Source organism: Dioscorea cayenensis, chromosome 12, assembly GCF_009730915.1.
Source record: "Dioscorea cayenensis subsp. rotundata cultivar TDr96_F1 chromosome 12, TDr96_F1_v2_PseudoChromosome.rev07_lg8_w22 25.fasta, whole genome shotgun sequence".
Taxonomy (NCBI): Eukaryota; Viridiplantae; Streptophyta; class Magnoliopsida; order Dioscoreales; family Dioscoreaceae; genus Dioscorea; species Dioscorea cayenensis.
Genome location: NC_052482.1, coordinates 3,772,419 through 3,796,999, shown reverse-complemented (window position 1 = coordinate 3,796,999; position 24,581 = coordinate 3,772,419). Strand labels below are relative to the sequence as shown.

At 32.5% G+C, this 24,581-nt stretch overlaps 1 protein-coding gene across 1 annotated transcript in view; it reads left to right on the top strand.

Moving 5' to 3' along the window:
* Window positions 1-16,765: 16,765 nt before the first annotated feature.
* LOC120273912 (branched-chain-amino-acid aminotransferase-like protein 2) overlaps window positions 16,766-24,581 on the top strand; it is a 36,121-nt gene continuing 28,305 nt past the window's right edge. Inside the window, exons 1-4 of the mRNA XM_039280658.1 lie at window positions 16,766-16,783; window positions 17,265-17,336; window positions 18,646-18,738; window positions 18,824-18,961. Of these exons, the coding sequence (XP_039136592.1) occupies window positions 16,781-16,783; window positions 17,265-17,336; window positions 18,646-18,738; window positions 18,824-18,961 (306 nt within the window). The 5' untranslated portion in view covers window positions 16,766-16,780. The remainder of the gene's footprint in view (window positions 16,784-17,264; window positions 17,337-18,645; window positions 18,739-18,823; window positions 18,962-24,581) is intronic.

Below are 24,581 nucleotides of genomic sequence, written 5' to 3'. Positions count from 1 at the left end.
TATTTTCTGGTTCCAGCTTATTATATTCTAACACGTGTCATATGATATTATTATTATTTTTAATTGTGATTTGGAGACACGTGCTAAGTTTTAATAGGAAGCAGGGAATACTTTGGTTCTGAACTAAAATAATTCTTGGTTTCAGCTTATTATATTCTGACAAGTGTAATACATGATATTATTATTATTTTTAATGCAAACACATTTATTATTTGAAAATTTTAATATACTTTTAACTTAGTGTATGTTGTGTGTGACTCGAGCACATTCGTTTTGTTTTTCATTTCGTGTGAAACAAAAATAACACAGCAATATTTTGAAGTTATTAAATAGTTTCTCTATTTTTCTAAAATTGTGTAATCCTCCTACTATAAATTATAATTTTTTAATTTATCTACTATTTTAAATGAGTGATACGAGTCTCTTTTTTTATTTTTTATTTTATAAGTTTAGAGTTATGGTTTACGGTTCAAAAGAATTGACATGGTTGAATTAAGTTAGAAGAATTGACAACATGGTTGAATTAAGTTAACAGAGAGACTCAAAAGTTATGATTTAAAGTAAAGAAACTAAAAAGATAAGTTTAAAAAAATTAAATAGACTATTAAAAGACTTATACCTATTTTCAAAACATGGCTTTTAAATGTTATTTTTTTTAATAATTTAATACAATCATATCAAATTTATTACAATCCACTAATAAAAAGATTCTAAAATTTAAAAATATACATGTGGATTAATAGATCCACTCTCTAATTTCATCTTCCGATCTCATTGTTTTATTATTATTATTATTATTATTTTTTTTACAAATAAGATAAATCCATGTTAGTCAGGCCAGACGCACAACTAAAAATTAATATGCGGCTAAGTGTCCTCATCCGATGCTATAAAGGAGTAAGCTATAAATAAACACAACACAATCAAGGACTCCTTATATAAGGGAGTAAGCTATAACTGAACACGTCACAATTAAGGATTCATTACCATTACTAAGGCCAGTAGGTTTTGAATTTGGACAGTGAATGTCCTATGCCAATGCTTTCCAAAATGGTCTAATGTCACTTGGCTGCGAACCTTTGACTAAAAAATCTTCAACAAAATAATAATTACATATATATATATATATGTTAAATAGGGTAAATTTTTCTAGTGAGTACTTAAGTTTGACCTTATATCAGTTTGAGCACTAATTTTCAATTTGTATCAAAATGAGTATCAAGTTTTAATTTCATTTTTCCAGCTGGGTAATTGGGGATTTTCGGTGGATTTTTGGTGATATGGACGCCGGAAAAATTGCATGGATACCATGGGTCAACGTCACCAGGGCTATAGTATTCTGGAGAGGGAGGAAAAGAAAAGGATGATGGGAGAGAAACTGACGTGTACGCCCTATGTGGACCAAAAAAAGCCACATTAGTTAAGTGGCTGAGTTGGTGAGTCAGTGACGTGGACTTAGGGCATCCGCGCAAGCTTTTCGGTGTCCACATCATAAAAAATCCAACAGAAATCCCCAATTACCCAGCTGGAGAAATGAAATTAAAATTTGGTGCTCATTTTGATACAAATTGAAAGTTAGTGCTCAATAAAGTCAAACTTAGGTACTCACTAGAAAAATCTACCCGCGTTAAATATCTGAACCAATTTGCTATAAAACTTCATTATTTCAATATACTGCTATGGTAAAAGAATGAAATTTATGCTCAGAGGTTGAATTCATGCTCCTCTCTTTATCTTTAAATTCCTAGTGTTATTATAAAATATGAACTTTATTAATTTTATTTTTTAAATATAAATTTTACTCTTAAAACGTAGAAATATACACAACAATATGAGATCTACCTTGCACATCTCTATATTCCCCTACCGAGAAATGGTAGTAGAATCTAAAATATTTTGATGGTTAACATGTTAGAGAAGCAAAATGAAGAAAAAAGAGAATTAACATATAATAGATCAATAATTAAAACTAGGTAGTGGTCTCTAACCGAATTAAAAAAAAAAAAATGAATATACTTTATAAGACAATAGAAACTTCATTTATTGTCAATGTGTTTAATTAATTTAAACATATTAAAAAATATATAAATAATATGATCATTTCTTTTGGTATTAATTAATTATTTTTTTAATTTTTTTTAAAAATGAGGAATTTTGACATCATTTGTAAATTTTATGGTCGCAGAAACTCCTTGATCAACTAAAATTATATCATAATAATATCTTTTAAAATCTTACTTGTTAAAAAAGTGAATTTTTTTTCCAAAAAAATCTTGTGGTTGTCAAGATTTGAAATAGAGGGGTTGTGTTTCCATAATTTTTTTAGCATACGTGATTTTTTTCTAATTAACAAAAGACTATTATAAAATGTTAATTTTTTTCATTATGTGATAAAAAGTAAATTTGCCAATTCGTTTAAAAAAATCTAATAATATGGCATCTTTAGTGAATAATTATAGCAAAAACACGTAAATATTACTCCAAATAAAATTAACTTTAAAACCAAAAACTTAAATCTATTCATATTATTGACAAAATTTTTAAATGAAATGACAATTTTACTTTTACTTGTACTAAATAAAGAAGGGTGACATCTTAACAAAATTTTCTCTTTTAATAACAACAAAAATTATGTACCCTACAAACCAAGAAGGGTGACATCTTAACAAATTTTTCTCTTTTAATAGCAACAAAAATCATGTACCCTGCAAACCAAAAACAAATCAAGATCCCTTTTTGGATATCAGCAAAACCACATAATAGAAATTTTTCCTTTTGAAAAACCAATCATAAATTCAATTAATTAAGAGTCAATTCTTTGCAACTGGACAGTAAACAATTGGATCTAAACCGGCTTCATAGTTTCTCTACTTGTCTCCCAGCTTTCCGGATCTTCAGCAATGGCAGAGTGTGAAGAGACTATGGTTATCCACTGTTGGTCTACTCCAAGGTCACTCAGCACTTGCCTCATGTACTCCTTTGCTCAGGTTTGATTCTCTTGCCTTCATTTTGATGTTTATGTTTTATGTTTCAGTGTTGTTCCTTCTGAGTTTAAGATTTTTGTGGGGGTTTTTGGAGTTGAAGTTTTGATTTTGAGGTTCATTGAAGTGTTTGTTAGTAGTTATAAGAGGTTCACTCTTGTTCTTGTGCTTTTGTTTTAGCTTTGTGTTTGTGAACTTGGTTGTTAGTGGTGAAGAATTGATTCATTCGGGCCATCTCCAACCTTGCTTTAGTTTTAATGCTTTCAATCAAATTTGGTATGGGATTAGTTCCAATCTGACACAAAATTTTGTACCAAATATGGAAATTGCTACAATGATATGCAACATGTTGGTGTCGCTGTAACAACGCTATATGTTTTTTTATTATTTTTTTATGTTTATTATTTTTTTTTCAGTTTTAATTTTCAGTTTTTTTGTTTTCTCTTTTATTATTATTTTTCTTTTTTTTTTAATAAAATTTATATTTATAATTTTATATTTTAATCAAATTAATAACTTATAATTTAAGTTTGTATTTTTCAATAAATAAAAAATAAAAAATTAACGAAAAATAATACACAAAATATAACTTCATTAAAATTAATGAAAAGCACACGAATAATAAAGAAAAATATAGAAAATAGTCGTAAGATAGATTATCATCGATAGTAATAAGGAAAAAACCACAACATTCAAAACACAACTAATGAAGGCTGAAGTATTTTTTTTATCAATCATATTTTATTTTATATTTAATAAATATTTATAAAAAAATTTAAAAAATAAAATTTATATTTTGAATAATATAATATTTAAATTCAATGGTTAAAAGTGAAAAAGAATTAAAGATGATTAAATTCATTAATAGTATGAATATATACATTGTGAAGTGAGAAAAATGTTCTTAGAATATTCTATTTTAGAGTTAAAAATGGAGATGGTGGTTAAAGAAACTTTCACTATAGAAGTTGTATTTTTATATAATGAAGAGCAAAATATAGAGTTTTAGGTTGAAGATAGCCTTAGGTAGTGTTTGTTTCAAGGGATTTGGAGTTACATGTGCTTTTGATGTATTTCATGTAACTCCAAATCCCTTACCTTTTTAAAATCCGGTGTTTGTTTTGATGTATTTCATTTTTCATGTGCTTTTGAAATATCATCATTGAGGGATTTTGGTTTACAGTCAAAATGACCGTAAAACCAAATTCCGGGAGTTCAAAACTAGTATATATGCATATGTATATATACATATATATATACAGAAATCTATACATATACATATATACACATACATATATATATATATACATAAATATATACATATATATATATATAGAAATCTATACATATACATATATACACATATACATATACACATACATATATATACATAAATATATATAAATATACACATACACATATACATATATACACCTATACGTATATGTATACACATATATATACATATATATACATAAATCTATACATATACACATACACATATATGTATGTACATACATATACATACATATATTTATATATACATACATGTATGTATATACATTCCCTAAATATACCTATATATAGTATGTTTACATATATAAATACACATATATACATATATATATAAATATATATGTATATATACACAAATATATATATATATATATACATATACATATATATATATATATATATATATATATATATATATATATATATACTCATATACATATATGTATATACTGCATATGTACATATCCATACACTTATACACATGTTTTTCAATTCCAGATTTACAAATCCTTCCAAACAAACATAAAATCTTATAATACAGATAATTCGAGTTACATCCAACTAAACACAAGATTTGATCAAGATCAGTATTTTGAAAGCCAAGTATTTCCAGTTACATTGTAACTAGAAATCCACTGCATTTAAAATTACATCCAACCAAACGCTGAGTTGATGTTCTGTATTGTTGTATATATTGATTTTGTTTCAGTATTGTTCCTTTTTCTTTTCTCTGGTGTAATGAAACGGTTAAAGTGGGTGTTGGAGAGTGAAATGATGGTTAGAGTCTAACCCCTTGTTTGGTGACGGGGGATGTGGAAGTCATCTCGCATGGAACAACCAAGTTTTTTCATGGCCTTCCTCTATCATAGCTTGGACACATGTCTCCCAACCACAATATAAAAAAATAACAACATACGTGTTAGGATGTATAGGGGAGGACTACGGAATAATCTGATTCTAGAATTAGACGAGATAACTGAGGGGGAGAGAGGAGGGGAGGAGAATGGATGTTTGAAAAAAATTTATATTTGGTTTAATAAAGGAGTGTGGAGTGGCAGTTTATTTATTTTTGTTTAGTTAGAATGAGGAGTGAGGAGTGAGGAAAGATGTAATGTGCATTTTACCAATTTATCGTTTTATATAAAATTAATCATAATAATATTTGTATACATACGTATCTAGGATTTTTTTGTACAAACTTTGTTAATATTAATATTAATAATAAATATTATTTGTATATTATTATACAAATAATAGTAATAATATTAAATTAACACTATAATTACTCTTTATATATATATATATAATTTTTATATTATTATTATTTTTAAAAAAATATTATTATTAATCTTCAATTGATACATTAAAAAAAATAAGAGAAAAAAATAATATGAAAGATGAAATTATGTTTTAAAAGGATATTATGGTAATTTTTCAAATTGATGAAAGGTAATTTGGTCTTTTTGATAGAGGTTTAAAGTTTTAATTTTTTTAATAGTCCTCTCCCTCCAAAAGATTTGGAAGAGTGGCATGTGAGGGCTTTGGAGGGGTGAAATTCCCCTCCAAACTCCTCCTTACCCCCTTTAAAAAGCCCGGCCAAACAAGGGGTAAAGGGGCGTTTAGTTCATGGAATGGCATTGGGATTGGGATGGAAGTGAAAAAGAAGCGATGGGGACGTGAATTAAACTATGTTTGGTGAGAAATCTATACATACTATTAAAGCAGATGTATATGCTGCTATGAGAGTGTTTTAAGGAATAATTTTAAATTTTTTTACCATATTTAAATTTTTATTTGGTTTAAATATGGTATTAATAAATGAAAATTTTAATTGCCTAGTAAATGTTCATGGACCTTTCAAAACTAAGGTATGCCAAAAGTTTTCGTTTAAGGGGTTATCTATACATATATTTAAAGTAGATGTATAATTAGCTTTGAGAGGGTTTTAGGGAAATTTTTTTAATTTTTTTTAAATAATTTTTCTTATTGCATTTAAGTCTTTGTTTATATTAAATGTGATACTAGTAATGGGAGATAGTTTAATTCCATTTATTTGTTTGCATTAAATGTTCCATTATATGTTTCAAACAAATTATAATTATTAAAAAAAATATTATATGAAAAAAAGTATATCGATAATTTGTAAAATGTTTGAAGTATAGTTATTAGAACCAGTTCAAACATTAGGCTTTGGGTATTAGATTAAAAAGTTTAATCTTCGGGTAAATATTAGGTTAATAAAAATATTTTTAAATATTATTTTAGAATTATAAATCATTTCTTAGTTATTTGATACATAATATATAATATAATATCCATTACTATTTGTTAATTATAAAATAAATAATTTGAAAGAAATAAGCAAATTTTTAATCACTTAATTGTAACTATAAATAAATAAAAAAAATCTTAACAAAGAAAAGCTTCAAGCATAAAGTACGCACTATTTTTTTTACAATTTACTTAATTAATGGAAATTGCGTATCAATTTTCTTTTAGCATAAAAAATAAATATAGCAAAAGATTGGAAAATTTATTCCAAAAAATAAAATCATGCTTACCCTAGTCACAGGAATCCCGATGATTCAGTGGATTTGGTTGGTTTAAGTGGCCCAATTTAGGGATTTTGATTGATTTAGGTACCAAATCATCAAGTCGACAAGTCTATGTTTAATAACTATATGAAAAATAGACACTAGAGTTTGTGGGCCATATATTTTCATTAATTATTTTTGGGTTTTATTGAAAATGGATAGAGTTGTAGTTGAAAATTTGAAAATGTCCAAACGGTGTAGAAAAATTGAAGAGCCGGAATTATGGGAAATCAAATTATAGAAGGTGTTGGAATTGGGCAATTTTACTTGGTTGAGTACTAACATTTGCTCTTATTTCAATTTGAACACCAACTTTCAATTTGTATCAAAATGAGCACTAACTTTGAATTTGATTGCGCCGACATGACATTTGGGTCTTTCCTGCTGGTGCAAATGACGTGTAAATTGGGAGCCACACAAGCATTCCGGCATCCACATCAATGAAAGTTAGTGTCCATTTGATATAAATTGAAAGTTGGTGCTCAAATTGAAATAACAACAAAGTTTAAAACTCAACCAAGAAAATTACCCTATTGGAGTTTCATAAACAGAATGAGTTTCTCAACAAAGTGTATTGGCAAAAATTTGATGAAAAAGAACAATATAATTTAGAGTCAGTTTATTAATCATGAGATTTAATGATCATGAGATTTAATGCTCAAAATAATAATTATTGTGGTTTTGAGTCTTTCAAAATGTTATAAAAAAAGCTATGCAATATATTATTGCTTAATTACATTTATTTTACCCTTTTATTTATCTTCTAAATATTATTTTCATTTTAGTTTTGGGTTGCTCTTCTACTAGGTATTGTTTCATTTGTAGTTAATTTATTAACTTTCTCGTACATGTTCAATGTATAATATTAGAATTTAGGTAATTAAATTACTTTGTTTATATTTTGAATTATATGTCTATATGCAATATTGGCACAAATCTATGTCAATATTGTTTAGTTTTTAATTGTTTTGTTACTATGTACTTGCATCATTTTATTAAATTATTAATTTAGAAAATTTAGGGCCAATAATATGGAGAAAATTCTATTAAAATTTGTGTTACAAATAAAAATATATACTTCAAAACTATTACAACCGCAAAAATCCAAACGCATAGCTAGGGAATTTATCTAGTATATTTCATTAGGAATAAAAAATAAGAGGATGAAATGTTATAAAATTACTTTTATGCCCTTATACAAATAATTTGCATGGATGTATAAAATAGTGAGTTATATTTAATAATAAATAATTTTTATTTATAAAATATTTTGAATATTATTATTTAAAATAATAATTATAATTAAATATTTAACTTAAAATAATTCATTTTAATTATTATTCTCTATAATACTATAATTAAATATTTAAATTAAATAGTTCACTTTAATTATCATTCATTTTATTTATTATAATTTAATATTTAAATTAATTAATTAATATTAATTATTATAATTAATTATTCAAATTAATAAGTTTTATAATTAAATGGTAAATAAGTAATTTACTCCTCGTTCCCTCCGATGTCATCTCATTCCCCTTAAAATTGGGGGCATGGGGATTCCCCTTTCATGCCCCCTCTAAACCCATTCTCATTTCCATTGTGGTATATCTAATCATCGGTATACTACTATTGAGGCATCATCTCTATTCCATTCCCCTATCAATCCGGAATCCAAATTGGCCCTAAGTTTTGCTTTTGGGGCTTATCTTGAAATGTTTATGTAAAAATATGTTTTTAGATTCTCTTTGGGCCCAAAAATGGTGTTGTTTCAAAATTTGTGATTCTTATGTTTATGCTTGATTTTTTTTAATGCCTATGAACTTGCTTGTTGTGGGTGGTGGTTGTGTAATGGACCCAAAATTAGTTCATGTCAGCTGCTTGAGAGAGATTCCATGGCCAAATGAGTGGTGGCCATCCTTCCCTATCAAGCAGGTCTTTTGGGATCTACTCTCCTCACCACTTGTGTGCAACATTGGTGCTTTTGTTGAGAGTCGATATGGGGACCATGATGGGAGGGAGGGGGTGGCTGCCTTCATGTTGGGTCATCTGGCGTATGCACGGGTAATGGCAAGGCCCCCAAATGAAATCGGACCTAGTTGGCTGCTCAAATAGACTAGCTGGCTCTACGCTTGCAATCGACCTTGATCAGGGGTGGCATGTAACGGATCCAGAATTAGTCCCACATCCACTACTTGAGAGAGATTTCATTAGTGCTTTCATTGAGGTCTCATGGGGATCGAGAGAAGAGGACTAGTTTGATTTCCGCTGGGGTCCTTTGGTCTATGCATGGGTAATGACATGTCCCTTAGATGAAATTGGACTTAGCGGACTTTTCACACCCTGAACCTGGCCTAGCCGGACCCAGTGCGCGGACAAACTGCAATAGACCCACAAGGCAGGAGCCTGGTGAACATGCAAGGCCTCTAAGCCTAACATATAGTGGAGAAAGAAATAAACTGATAGAAATACAAAATATAAGTACAACTTAAGGGTTACAACAAGGTTTAAATACATAGTAAAAGAAATACAGAATGACCACAAGAGGTTCTTAAACAACAATATGACTAATAATTAAGACATAAAACACAACTCCAAAGAACAACATCTATTGGAAGCTTGGTAAGGTCCCTGGGTTTACTGCTCTTGATTAGAAAAGGATTTCAAGAAGTCCATGAGCTCACTAGCCCAGTAAGTAATCCAAAACAAGCTAAAAACAAAAATTCAGATCTGAAACATACACAAAAATCAATAACACATAAATAGTGTAATTGAAGAAAATCAAAGTCAAAATGGCAAAGTAGAACGTAACAGATTCCAATGTATGTCTCCAAATTCACTAAAGATGTCAAAGGTCATTTGTTTACCCTTGATAACTCGAGCCACAAATACCATATGGTCGTTCATTGTTTCACCGAATGAACACGATGTTAGATGGCCATTAATTCTTTCACCGAACGGACATGGTGCGAAACTGCAGTTTCATTTTTTTGGAATTTCTTGTCGATGAGGTCAATGATTAACCCCCACTGACAGGGTTACGTATAGCTCATTTGGAGACCAAAACTTTCATACAAATTTTCATAGCCAAAAAACAGAATATTCACAATTGGGAAAATATTCAAGTGATAAATAATAAAGTAAACAAATAAATAATTAAATAAACAAATATAAAAAAATATGCCAATCTTCAAGTCTTAGCCTGATTCCCATGTAAAGATATAATAATAAAAATTTCAACTTAAACAAATATACCAAGATTAGATGGAGAGAAAAAAAATATTTAATCTGCAAATTAAAAGAAAAAGGTTTAAAAGAATGCATTTGGCTGAATTCAAGTAGCTGTATACAAAGTCAATTAAATAATGGAAATATAAACATAATAATTTGAAGATAATGGCAGCATGGTTATAACGAGTTTAGAAAATATTTATCTAAAAGAATAAACAAAAAAAATATGATGATACTCTCAAAAATATAATTTAGTGAATAACTTGGAATAAATTTCTGAAATTTTATAAAAATAAAAAGAAAAATAAATACAAGGGTGTAACTGATTACTTACTTGAGAATCGCCTTATCCCAATTGAAATCCAAGGTTATCTCTCAAGATGATCCTATAACCCCAAGGGGAGAACCAACCAAAATATGAATACTTAAGCATAGAAGAGTTCATGCATTAACTCAAGATGAGTTTAACCCAAAAGCCTAAGAATGTACTAGAAACAATGTGATGATAGAAAAAATAGTTTGTATGTTTCATTAGGAAAAGAGTACAGGGGTATATATAGAGAAATATTAGAGTTTTGTGGTATGGGCCTAATATGGCCTATTAACCAATCTAATTATAACATAACTCTAACAAATAGAAAAGAAGCCAATGCTCAGGATTATAAGGAGTTGCATGAGAGATACATGCACAAAGGCTAAAGATGAGCTAGCCTAAATACCAATAATTCTACAAACAAAGCATGGGTCTTTCTATCAACAATTTAGAAACTCTTAGCTTCAAAAGAAGTGGCAATGGAGGGCATCAACGACTAAGTATATATATATATATATATATCTATACACAAACCAAGGTCTAACTAGAGTAGTAGCTTAACTATGCCAAAACATATACATATATTCACATGATCACAACAAGGGATGTAGACCCATTTAAGAAATATTCTAATATACACATGCACACATATACTGCACGTGAAACCCTATACATAATTGCATGGTTCCTACAGGCTCCCTTTCATGTATATAAATATATAGTTTCATGCATATATAGCTATGGTTTCACGCATATATGTATATATATATATATATATGTATATATATATATATATATGTATATATATATATATATATCCACGAGGCCAAGAGATATATATAACCATGAGGTAGAAGCTTGGGTTTCATGCAAGGATAAGCCCATACAATCATTCAAAAAGGAGCAACTCTTCATGCAAACATAAGCATAGATATGCACACATATATGAGTATATACATAACCCATAGATAGCTAAAAAGAAAAGGCTTTGCAACTAAGCTCACCACCAACTAAACAACATGCAAACTTAATCAAAATGACTAGAAAAAGGCTTCAAGTTCCACTGGTTTTCAGGTATTAACATGGACTGGAAAAGATGTTAGCATGCACTTATGATCGCATGAGTATACAAGTACATGCAACTTATCATGGATTTAACATACAAACGCTCTAAATTCATATTCAAACAAGCTTCTCACACTTCTCATGCATCAAGCTCTACCACCACCAAGAGAGCAAGAGAACCTACCTAAACTTCATGGAAGCACTGACAGTTCACTATTCCTCTTAGCCTCGCTCGAACATCAAGACTAGGGTAGAAGACTGAACTCCGGTGATGGTACGGACTCCTCCTTAACCTTTCCAAGAGAGAAATGTGGAGTGGGAGAATAAAGAAAGAAGAATGGAGAAGAAGGATGGCCACGGGGGGGGTAAAGGCTTGGCCAAGTGGAAAACATGGATGTGATGGAGTTGGAATTTCCTCCGGGAATCCATCATCCCAGCTAAACACCCAAAACAAAGAAACAAGGAGACAAAGAGATGGGGTCAAGTGCAAAACACTAGCTTAGCATCCTAAGCATGCTTTAAGAGTTGGGTGGGGTCCAGAGGCTGCTCAAATAGGTTGGCTGGCTGCACACTAGGGCCTAAAGAGAGTGCCGAGCTTCAATCAAGGGTGGCATGTAACAAACCTAGAATTAGTCCCACAATGGCTACTTGAGAGAGATTCCATGTGCAACAAGTTGATTTTGTTTTAGTATTGTTCTTTTTCTTAGGTATGGTGCCGAAAAATTCTTTTTTTTTTTTTAGGGTTTAGAGTGGGTCTCTTGTTGGAATGAATGTTGTTTGGAGTCAGAATGAATGCTGTTTGGAGTCAAATGTTTTTATTTTAGAGCTCACTGAAATGTTTATTATAACTCATAAATGCTCATTAGTTCCCTTTTTAGGCAAAAGAAATGTGAAAAATTTAGAAATTTTGGCACTTATTTGTAAAAGGTGTTGTACAAACCAAACATATTATCTGGGTCCAATTCAACCCAAAATCTTTAATTGATAAAATGAGAAACCCAAGCCTATATATTTAAATCCATATTTTGCAAACTAACTAATATAGGACTATTAGTTACTCTAACATGCTCTCTTGATGTGTTTGTGTATTTTACCTAATTGCTATGTTGCAAACAAACCAAAGATATTATTTTGGCGTGATTCAACCCAAAAACTTAAGATTATAGAATGATAAACCTAGGGTTATACATTCAATTCCATATTTTCTAGATCAACCAATGAGATACTATTAGTTACTCTTAACATGTTCTACATTGGGTGATTTTATCTCACTACTATTCCATTTTATTGGATATGGAGAACTAAATGATATAGTTTTAAATGATCTTAGAGTCGGCATTATATGGTTGAATGGTGTTTAAAGTCAAATATTTGATTATGGAACTAATCAAAACATTTACCGTAACCATAAAATGCAATCTATTAATCTTTTTAAGTGAAAATGTAGCCATCTTCCCTAAGTAACTGAAGGTTAGAACCACAGGTTTTCACTCAAAATCGTGGAGATTATTGTTCCGAAGCTTTCATTCATTTCTATAATGTTACCCTATTTTTATATATGGATACATGATGGATGCATGGTAACCAAGCTTGGCTAGCAATGCAACTTATGCGTCATCCAAGTGCACATTATGAGCTGTTTCTCAAACTTCTAGGCATAAGAACCAAAAGATTATTGTTGATATAAAAGCCTTAAGTTACCGCCATAATAGCCAAGTGATAAGACATTTGACTTTCATGTGGGAGGTTTAGGGTTCAAGACATTTTTAGGTCACGCCTCTACTCAGTCAATGATGGCAACACACGTAGGATCAACAACGTGATATACAATGGAAGCATAATAAAATATACTAGCAAAAACATTATACAATTACTACAAGTTCAAGGAGAGGTGCACAATATTTTCAAGTCTAGGTGCTACAACTCTTGTTATAGAAAATAGATATAGGAAGCATAAAAAGATCTAGCTACGCTAGCATAACTTTTCCATCAACCACACTACTATGAACACTCTGCAATATGAAAAAGGGGATAACACCAATTTTATGAGCTTGAAAGCCCAATAAACGACCTTGTAAAAATAATTTAACCATGCAAGTTTTTAAAAGAAAAATATCCCAAAATGCTGAAATTAGTTAAATCATAATTAAACAAAAAAGTCAACTCAAAATAATTTGTTTGATCAATCCGTGTTTTACAAATATTTTCAAAATAGAAACCAATATAATAAATATAACTCATTTTATATTCAAAATAAGTTATGACTATTGTTTTACCAGTGCTATAAGTCAGATGCAAACTTGTTCACAACTATTAGTTTCTCGAGTTGGAATATCAAAAGATGTTATTTTAGTACTTACGACATAGTAGTGAAATTGAAATTAATTTCTATTCAGATACATGTCGGTAGGACTACCATGGGTCAGGAAACCCATGGGCTGGCTTGAACCTAGCTCAAAAAAATATAGGATTTGGGCTTAAGAAAATAGCCCAAGCCGGGCTGAGCTCAAATACATAGTCCCGATTGAATTTTAGGCTGGATTTGGGTCATGTGAATTTTAGCCCGGTCTAACCCAACCCAACCCGAATAACTAACTAAATAAATAATATATTTAAATATCAAAATAAATGTGTGTGTATATATATATATATATAAGATGATAAGATGTATTAGGAGTAGACATCTTTTTAGCTTTGCTTTTGTCCTTCAATATATATCTTTGTATAGGATGTTAGGATTTGTGTCTTTTTTCTCACTTTGGTTTTGTCCTTTTTTACTTTGCTTTGGTTGTATTTATTTAATTATGTGACAAAATATTAATGTTGTACAAGTAATTTTATTTATCTATTTGAATTATTTTGTAAAAAATAAAATATTGTTTATTTTTGGGTTGGGATAGGTTGGGCCTGGGCCTAATGAAATTCAAATGGCGCCTGGCTAGGCTTGGGCGAAAATAATTTGGCTCGATTGTGGCCTAGCCCAACCCAACCTGAATATATAGGCTGCTCTTTTGAGTCTAGCCCAACCAAACCTGGCACAATCAAGCCCATGTCCAACCCTACATGTCGGTACGGTCAATGCCTACCTCCATTGGCAAAGAAATAGGAGCAAATGTATTTGAAGGTGTAACAAAAGAAACCAAGTCCAAAATTAGAATCTATTTTCAAGTAAATTAAAAGAATCATTTGAAATAAGTTCTTTTAATACAAGGGTAAATCAAAAACCAACAACATATAAATAGAATTAAATTAAATTAATAGAATTAAATTAATAGATCATATTCAAAATTCTCAAATACATAATAAAATATTTAAAGCTACAGACACATATGTTAGATTTTGTACTAGTGGGCCCTATATGGGTGCTACATAAGCTTAGGTGTCTTACACTAAAAAGCCTCAAGAGTTAGTGACTCAACTCCTATATCTATATATAAACCTATTACATTTCTATCACATAACCGATGTGGGACTATATTTCCAACAACATATAAATGATACAAAAATTTAATATGCTTACATGATTTTGCTTATATAGAAAACCATACATTTAGAAATCCAATTGAATATATAGAATATGGAAATACTTAGAAGAGAATTATCAAAACATTTGACTGCTTTGCCTCTAAGAATTGAAAAACATAACCTGCAACCATAAAAGCTACTTACATTTAGAATCAGCCAAAGGCCTTTTGGGTTCAAAACTCAATCTTATAACTATTGCCTGGTCTCATTTAGCTTTCTCACCATTTAGATTTCACTCAATAGCTAGGATTCATGATTTACTCTATTAATAACAACAATGCATGAGAATTAACTGCAAGACCTATTGATACAACTACAAAAAATCACACTAGATTGTCTATAGGCATCATAGGAGTTTTCACAGAAATATTAGAAGTGAGAACAATGCCAAAGCCAATATGAGAAAAGTACAATTCAATATTCATGACCAATTTAAATAGAGGAGTGACACACAATTCACCATAAAAATAAAAGGAAAATGAATTGTATACCTCAACAATTCAAATCAATGTCCAATCATGAAACCATATGCGGAGTTGATAAAATTTAGCACTCCTAGCCAGGTGATGAATTATAATATGTTCAAACAAGCAATATTTTGGAGGGCTAGATCTAGCAATATCTTGGAGGGCGGAGAAGTGAGAAAATATGTTCCATGTGAATGAAGATGTTCTTACAATTGGGCGACCAAGGCCTAATACTATAGTTGTGCTAGATCTAGTATCTATTATGTAATCAAAACCTAAGAATGTTTTTTTTACTAGTGTTGAGAATAGTCCCACATTGGAAAAAGGAGGAGAAAGTTCACTTGCTTAGATATTCTATCTCCTTTTACCCCTTGAATTAGCTTTTGGGAATGTGTTGGGCCACAAGTGTCTATCTTGGATTATCAGGTGGGTGGTAATTTGATAACTGTTTTTTTTTTGGACAAATCTGCCTTTCATTCTACAAAGTGTGTGTGATTTGGATTAATACTGTTTTTAGTTTCAGGGAAATTTTGGCACTTTATTAAGTTGATTACTGTGACCAACCAAATGCCGTAGCAAAGGATTACCAATAGTATGAGTTCTTAACCACACATAGTTATATCAAGACTTTATTACTATGGTAATCTCATTACAAAGTAATATATCATTATTATGAACCAAACGACCCTTAGTAGTCATTTGCATTTTTTTTTTCCACAATCACTCATTTTTTTCTCTCCACTTGGGTGACACTTGAGAGCTTGTATTTGCTGAGATGCACTAGTCTAAGAAATTCTGATCCTCGGATTAGTTGTACCTTATCAACCAGACTGACATCGGCGAATCTTGCATGGAGGAAACAAAATCAGTCTTAGGATAGAGCTTAGCACACCTAATCCTAAGATTGGATTTCTAAACTTTGTTTTCATGTTTATATTAATTTATTGCATGCTTGACATAATCATATTATATCTTCTAACAGATGTTGCCTTCTCAAATGTAGTGGTTCTTGTGCTTATGCTTTAGCAATATATGTATGAAATTACATATTATTGATGGTGGAACAAATCATTCATTTTTGTATTTTTAGGATTTTCAATGCCATTGCCTCATTTGTATAAATCTGCATAGAGATTGTCTAACTTGATCTTTCTAATTGTTTAGTGTGTATTTTCTAATCTGTCTGTCATTTTCTATTCGTGTCTCATGTAGAGAGATGACATGGAAGTTCTTGATGAACCTCTTTATGGGAATTTTCTGAAAATTACTGGTGTTGAATGTCCCTATCCTCGTGATCTTTGATCCAAAATGGTAAGGCATAATGAGTGCCAACTTTTTTTCTTATTATTTCTGAACAAAAATAGAACACAGCTATAAATTAAATGCAATTTACCTTCGAACCAACGCTTTTATCCGTTCTGTTTTGATGAAAGTTTAGACTTTTAGCTTGGTGACATTTCTTACCCTCAATCTAAATGTTCTGGGCATGTTAAAACATGTCTCTTGTTTTCTACTGTACTGTTGAACTCAAATCAACTAGTCCTTGTTCTATAATAATTCTGTGGATGTTTGATATAATTTATCCTTTGCTTATGACCTCATCATGGTCTGTTTTTTTTTTTTCTGAATTATTATCTTCAACTCATTGTATTTTGATATCAATGGAGCTATATATTTGTTCTTTTAGGTTTCATTCTTGTTGTTCCAGTTCAAGTTTCAACTGCCTTTCTGTGATTGGATTGCTGACCATTTATGTAAGCTAATACAGAGAATTTGTTCTTCTGTTCATCAGGAGTCTGATGGTAATACGATTATCAAAGAGGTGATTTATGGTCCTGGGAAGAAGAAGTATAGGTACTCTAAGGTAAAATTTTATCCTCAGTTACTGATAACCCTATAAAATTTTCATTTGGTTCCTATAACAATTCACTATGGCATGTTAAACACTGATTTCTGGTAGTTGAATTATATGTATGCTTATTATTTATTTATTTATTTTTGATGTGCTTGTCCTATTAGTGCCATTGATTGAATTTGTTTCAGATATTTCATTAGTTTAAGGAGGAGTCTATCCATTGCATGGTAGTAACTCTATATAAAGGACCATAGTCTCTTTATTTGTAATTGAAAAAAAAAAAAAATCATTCAGTAAACACTTCCTGCAATCTATTTCTTATGAAGAAAAATCAAAAGGGCTATTTCCCATATAAAATTTGAAGGAAATCTTCTGGGTACAAGGATTCTTTCATTCTTACCTCCCAAACCAATCACATTGTTGGGAAATTAAGGCAATTTTTGAACTGTTCAAGAGCATTAACTATTTTTATGGACTGATAATGCTTTGATAGGCAAGGAGGAGATTTGTCTTGCTCTATTTAAGGATAGGAATAGAGATAATTTCTTTGTAAACACATCGTTTGACTTAGTTGATACCAATAAAAAAAGAAGCATTGATTTTCGAGATTTTGTACTAGCACTTAATGTAATTCACCCAAATTCTCCACATGAAGATAAAGTTGATTTTTGCATTCAGGCTTTATGATTCAGATGATACATGATTCATTGAATGGAAATATTTCAAGCAAATGGCAATTGCACTGCCATACAAATTTTGAATGAGATTGTATGAAAGGTGGTCAAATTAAAATGGAAATTGTTAGTATCTTGGAATCATCATTGTTGATGATAATGCCAATTCCATACCTAAATGAAGTAACAACAACTTTTCTAGTATTGCATTTAATTCCAAGGCTTATGGCATTGGCACTAGAAGACATTGAGAATTTCTCCACCAATAGAGGAAGACTTCTCAGAATCAACAATGAATTTGCTTATTATTTTGGTATTAGGGGTTTACCACATTACATTTTTTCTTTGTGAGAATATGTGCAAGCCTTTTTTTTTTTTAATTCAAATATGGTAATTGAGATGTGTTCCATAAAGATTTTAATGAATGACTAAAAATTGTTTGAGATGAAGGTATTGCAAAGCTCTTCTAAAAGGCTACTACTGAAGACAACCTTGACTGCATTACTAATATACAAAAAGTGGACCATGTCTTTTTTCCTTATTTTGCCTATTTTGTTGCATGCTACTTTGACAAAGTTTGATTTTGGTACAGTTTATCATGCCATATTTTCTGTCTTCTTCCTTTACTTTTTTAACACCAACAGAGTATGGCGGCACAACGGCTTCCAAATTTGACAAAGGATTTGATGAAGAAAGGAAAGCATTTCATGTTGATCCGCAACCCTCTTTATATCTTGGTAATTTACATGTTTTAGTACACTTTTCCACACATTTTGTTTTCAACTCATTGGAGATGTTTCTTGTTCATCTTGTCACTGTCAGACATCATTAAACAAAGTTATGCCACCATCATTCCTTGAACTGGGTTGGGCAGAACTCGTCTCCATATATTGTGAACAATGTGAACTCGGGAATCCACCGCCGGTAATAGATGCAGAAGATCTTCGACAAAATCCCGAGGTTAGCCATCTATGAGGATAGTGCATCTGATTGCAAAGCTGCATTTGTTGATTATTACTTGCCCTTGCTTATTACTATTAACCATGCCATGCTGTTATTGCCGCCTACAACTAACTTGCATTGCTTATTTTCGGTGACTGCTTACTTTAGTTTAAGCATTGTTACTTTTAGCTACCGAACAATTGAACTGCTTTGTTCTTGCTTCTCACATTTCTTTAATTAAGGACCTCTCTTTAACATACTTTTGTTGAGACATTGTTTAGGTGTCACATGTTTGATGCATTATTTTCCTTTTGATGCTTTTCTTTTGAGATTATACCATGTATGCAATGGAAAGTTCTGCTTTCTGCTCTAGGAGTATTAGCCTCACCATTTTCTGCTGCCTGCAAAGTTTTTGTGATAAAATGACTTACTTCAAATTTAGATTGTACAACGTAATTTGTCACAAACTAGTAAATTAAAGGTTAGTCAATATTCATTAAATGCTATTGTTATTACTGATATGGAAGATAGGAGAAGTGAAAGAATTAATCTTTATTCATTAATCCAATCAAGTGAGAACATAGGCCTTCATATAGAAGCCAAAGATATGAATATACCCCACCGCTTACGTACATACGTACATGTATATATACATATATATATATAACACCCCCCCTCAAACTCAAGGCGGATCATACGTCTTGAGTTTGGATAACATGAACTGATGCTGATCACGTGTCTGTGCCTTAGTGAAAAAATCAGCGACCTGGACCTCAGTAGGAAGATAATGAAGTGACACAGTGTGAGCACGGACATGACAGCGAGTGAAGTGGGCATCGACACCAATATGTTTGGTCAGCTCATGCTTGACTGGATCGGCAGCAATCTGAAGAGCGCCTGTACTATCGCAGTGAATGGGAATGGGCGAATGGATCGGTACACCAAAATCCTGCAGAATCGAACGAATCCAAAGTACCTCCTGTACGGTAGAAGCTAAAGCACGAACCTCAGCCTCAGCACTAGACTTGGCAACAGTCTGCTGTTTCTTAGTCTTCCAAACAACAAGTGAAGACCCAAGAAAGATACAAAAACCAGTGACAGAGACCCGATCATCAGGAGAGCTGGCCCAAGTAGCATTAGAATAGGCCTGTAACTGAAGAGTGGACTGGTGTGAGTAGAATAGACCACGGGAGACAATGCCACGAAGATAGCGCAGCACCCGGAGAAGATGCCCATAATGGACAGAAGTGGGGGCCGCAACGAACTGACTAAGAATATGCACAGCATGAGAAATGTCAGGACGTGAAACAGCAAGATATACCAAGCTACCAACAAGATGCCGATAGCGAGAAGGATCTGATAATGAAACCCCATCGGAAGCACGAAGCTGCAAATGTAACTCCATCGGGGTAGCAGCAGTACGAGTATCTGTCAAGCCAGAGCGATCGAGAAGATCGAGAGTGTAACGCTGCTGAGATAGTCGATAGCCATCAGGATGAGAGGTGATCTCGATACCCAGAAAATAACGAAGCGTACCAAGATCAGTCATCAAGAAAGTCTCACAGTTTCTGCTTCACAAAAGTTATGTGAGCAGAATCATCACCAGTAAGAATCATATCATCCACATATAGAAGGAGAATGGTCCGGCCACGAGGTGAAGAATGAATGAAGACAGCCGGATCATGTATACTCGGAGTAAATCCAGCAGCCTCAACTACTGTGCTGAACCTCTCAAACCAGGCACGTGGAGCCTGTTTGAGACCATAGAGAGCCCTGCGAAGATGACAAACAGAGCCTGGAGGCACTTGAAGGCCAGGAGGAGGAGTCATGTAAACCTCCTCGTTCAGGTCCCCATGAAGAAAGGCGTTGATGGTGGAGGTGGTGGTGATGATCGGCGGGTGATAATGGTGAAGGTGGTGAGGATGATGGTGATGGTCGGTTGATGGTGGCCGGTTGATGGTCGGTGGATGGTTGAGTATGGTAATGAAGGTGGTGAGGTTGATGAAGATGGTGATGGAGGTCGGTTGATGGTGGGGATGTTGTCCGATTGGTGATGGTGGCCGGTTGATGGTCGGTGGATGGTTGAGTGTGGTAATGAAGGTGGTGAGGTTGATGAAGATGGGAAGATTCAGGCTTTTTGAGTTGATGATGAAGGAAGGGATGATGTAGAGAAAGAGTGCCGAGGAAGATGGCCGGAGAACTTGACCGTAGAGGATAGTCGGAGAATGGCCGGAGAAGTTGGCCGGAAAAAAATATTCTAACCTAGCTCGGATACCATGATATGGAAGATAGGAGAAGTGAAAGAATTAATCTTTATTCATTAATCCAATCAAGTGAGAACATAGGCCTTCATATAGAAGCTAAAGATATGAATATACCCCACTGCCTACATACATACGTACATGTATATATACATATATATATATAACAGTTACTATCATCATCATTATTATTATTAAGTGACTATTCAGTTTCATTAACAGCTCAACATAACACTAATTATTAACAACGGAATTGGAAAGCAGATAATTTGTGAATTAGTAAAAGAGATATTGACAATTTGTCAGATCAAAAGCAAGATAAGCATTGAATCATTTGAAGATTATCTTGTATAGTGTTATCTCAATCGAAAAGAAGTAAACAAACTATCTTTGGACAATAGTTCTTTCAATGCCCCTTCTTATGGCAGTAGTTACACTCTTCTAAAGTTATTTTTGATATCTTTTGCATGACTGAATGGCTCTCCACTTTCTATTCTGATTTGATTGAATAAATAGATGCATATACAGTAATTACATGTCGATTTTCAGTGATCTAAGGCTGATTTCTCTCTGCTTATAGTTATACAATTTAATTATGGAAAGATACAAAATGAATAGGTTGTATATAGTTAATATTTGCAATGTCTGACAACATCCCCTCTCAAATTGATGCTGGTGGATCAACAAACCCAAATTTACCAATAAGAAATCAGTGATGCTGTCGAGTAAGAGACTTAGTAAACACATTGGTAATATGCAAGTCTGTGGAAACATGTGGAAGAGAAATGATGCAAGTATTTACAGTTTCTCGAATATAATGGCGATCCACTTCAATTTGCTGGGTGTGTTCATAGTAGACTTTATTAGTAGTAATTTGAATAGCACTTGTATTATCTGCATGGAAAAAAGTCGGAATAGATTGAGGAAATCCAAGTTTAGTTAACAAACACCTAAGCTAGCTTATTTTCCGGGGAAATTTTGATCATTCTCGTAGCCTCAGCTTATAATGGCAAGTGAGAATCAACAGCAAAAATCTTTCTTGAGTGGACTAGTGTCAACATCTCTACAATCAGAAAAGAGATATTGGACAATGGGATAGTGTTGCTGGGGAAGACCTTTTGCGCTATGGTGTGAGCAACTTCATCTCGATTGAACCCTTCCTTGCTTGATTAGGAAGACACTGGAGAATTTGTAAGCCTAATTAGTGACAGATTTTTTTAGAGTAGATTGCGATTTCTGTGGTTGAGCTAGTTAAGACTCTAGATGGAAAGTTCCTTAGGAAGACCCTTCTGTCAGAACATGTCAAGGTCGCACTCAGGAATAAGTGGGAGAGTGTGATGACTTCCATATTGTTTATCTACCCAATGGCTTCTACCTTATTAAATGTGAGCCCCAGGAGATGATGTTGAAGCTTCTATTTGAAGGTCCATAGACTGCTAATAGACTAGTATCACCATTGATGCTGTGACAAGGTTTAGACAAGTAATATTTAAGATAATGATTTGGTCTAGTATAACTATTACAGCAAAATTGTCAAGTGAGCAATTAAATCAAGATAATCATTTCACTACAATAATCTTAGGAATTAAACAACTTCAAGCAAGCAAGCATGCTTTAGAATTGAAACTAGAATTTGGTGTTAGATTGTTGGCAAAATAAATCCAATTAAAGCATGCAGACTAGTGATTAATGGAATGAAAACAATTAAAATGGAAAGAAATGTCAAGCCTTGATTAGGCATGCAATGAACTACCCTAACATTGAATTTGACCCTTCATGCAAGGTATGTCGGCATTAATCCGTGTGTTAGAGTATGGTAACTGAGCAAAGACACCCCTTTGGTTTAGTGCGCTTGGCAAAGGTAAGCTCAAGTGTCACCCAAGAAAGCCAAGAATGATTGAAGAAGAAGATGAGAAGAATGAGGAATGGAGGCTAGTATTTTTTTTTCAACGAGGATGCAGCTATTCAGGAAAAGAAGATGATGATCACAAACCCTAGAGAAAGCCATACACACACACACACATATATAAAAGTAAAATGGTGCTACCCGCTAGTGGGCATCAAGTTATAAAAGGATATGACTATTAGATGGGCATCCAACATGATAGATAATATGAGAGAAGTATGTTGTTCATTAGGGTAAAAGCCCAATAAATAGATACAAGTGTACATATGTTTGTATGTATGAACAGGAAATGGACAAAGTATATATGCATACTATATACGTATACCCTATAACTCTAACATATAACTCTAACATGCTCTCTCAAACTCACGGTGGGTCATAAATCGAGTTTGCCAACTAGGAACTGAAATCGAGAGATAGTATATGCCTTAGTGAAAACATCAGCAAGCTACTGTGTAGAGGCAACATACGGAAGAAGAATACTGCCAGCAAGGTAATGATGACAAACAAAGTGAAGAGCGACTTCAAGATTCTTTGTGCCCAATAAAAAACCAATAGTGGATCATCGATCAGTAGCATCACCTACCCAATCAATATCAGAATAGGCGCGAAGCTCAAGAAATGACATGGCAGAGGTAAATAACGAAGAACCCATAGGAGTGCAGCATAATGAGTGGAGCGGGGAGCACTGACAAACTGGCTAAGAACATGAACAATATATGTAGTATTGGGCCGAGTGATGGTCAAATAAATAAGAGTACCGACAAGTGTGCGATAACAAGTGGGATCAATTAATAGCTCACCATCGGAAGATGAAAGTCGGTAATGAAGCTTAATAGGAGTAGAGACAGTACGAAAGTCTGTGAGATAGGCTCAATGAAGAATATCAAAAATATTCTTATGCTGAGACACCAAGTAGCCACGACAAGAATAAGCAACCTTGAGACTCAAGAAGTAACGAAGAGGACCAAGATCTTTCATCTAAAACTCGGTGTTTAGTCATTGTTTCAGAGAAAGAATAATATCAGGATCATCACTAGAAATAACCATATCGTTAATGTAAAGAAGAAGAATAGTATGACCATGAGAAGTCAGGCGAGTAAACAGGGCGTAATCATGAGAGCTCTCAGTAAAACTAAGAGCAAGAATTACAGTGCGAAAGCGCTTAAATCAAGCGCGAGGAGCCTATTTGAGCCCATAAATAGCCCGACGAAAATGACAGACATACTGAGGAGGATGAGAGAAACCAAGAGGAGGGGTCATGTAAACATCCTTAGAAAGATCCCCATGCAAAAAAGCATTGGTCACATCTAATTGATGAAGTGTCCAGTCACAAACGGCTACAATAGCAAAGAGAAGACGAATAGTTGTCAACTTGGGCACAGGAGCAAATGTCTCCTTATAGTCAATGTAATACTCTTGAGTGAAACCACAAGCAACAAGGCACGCCTTATGACGCTCAATGCTTCCA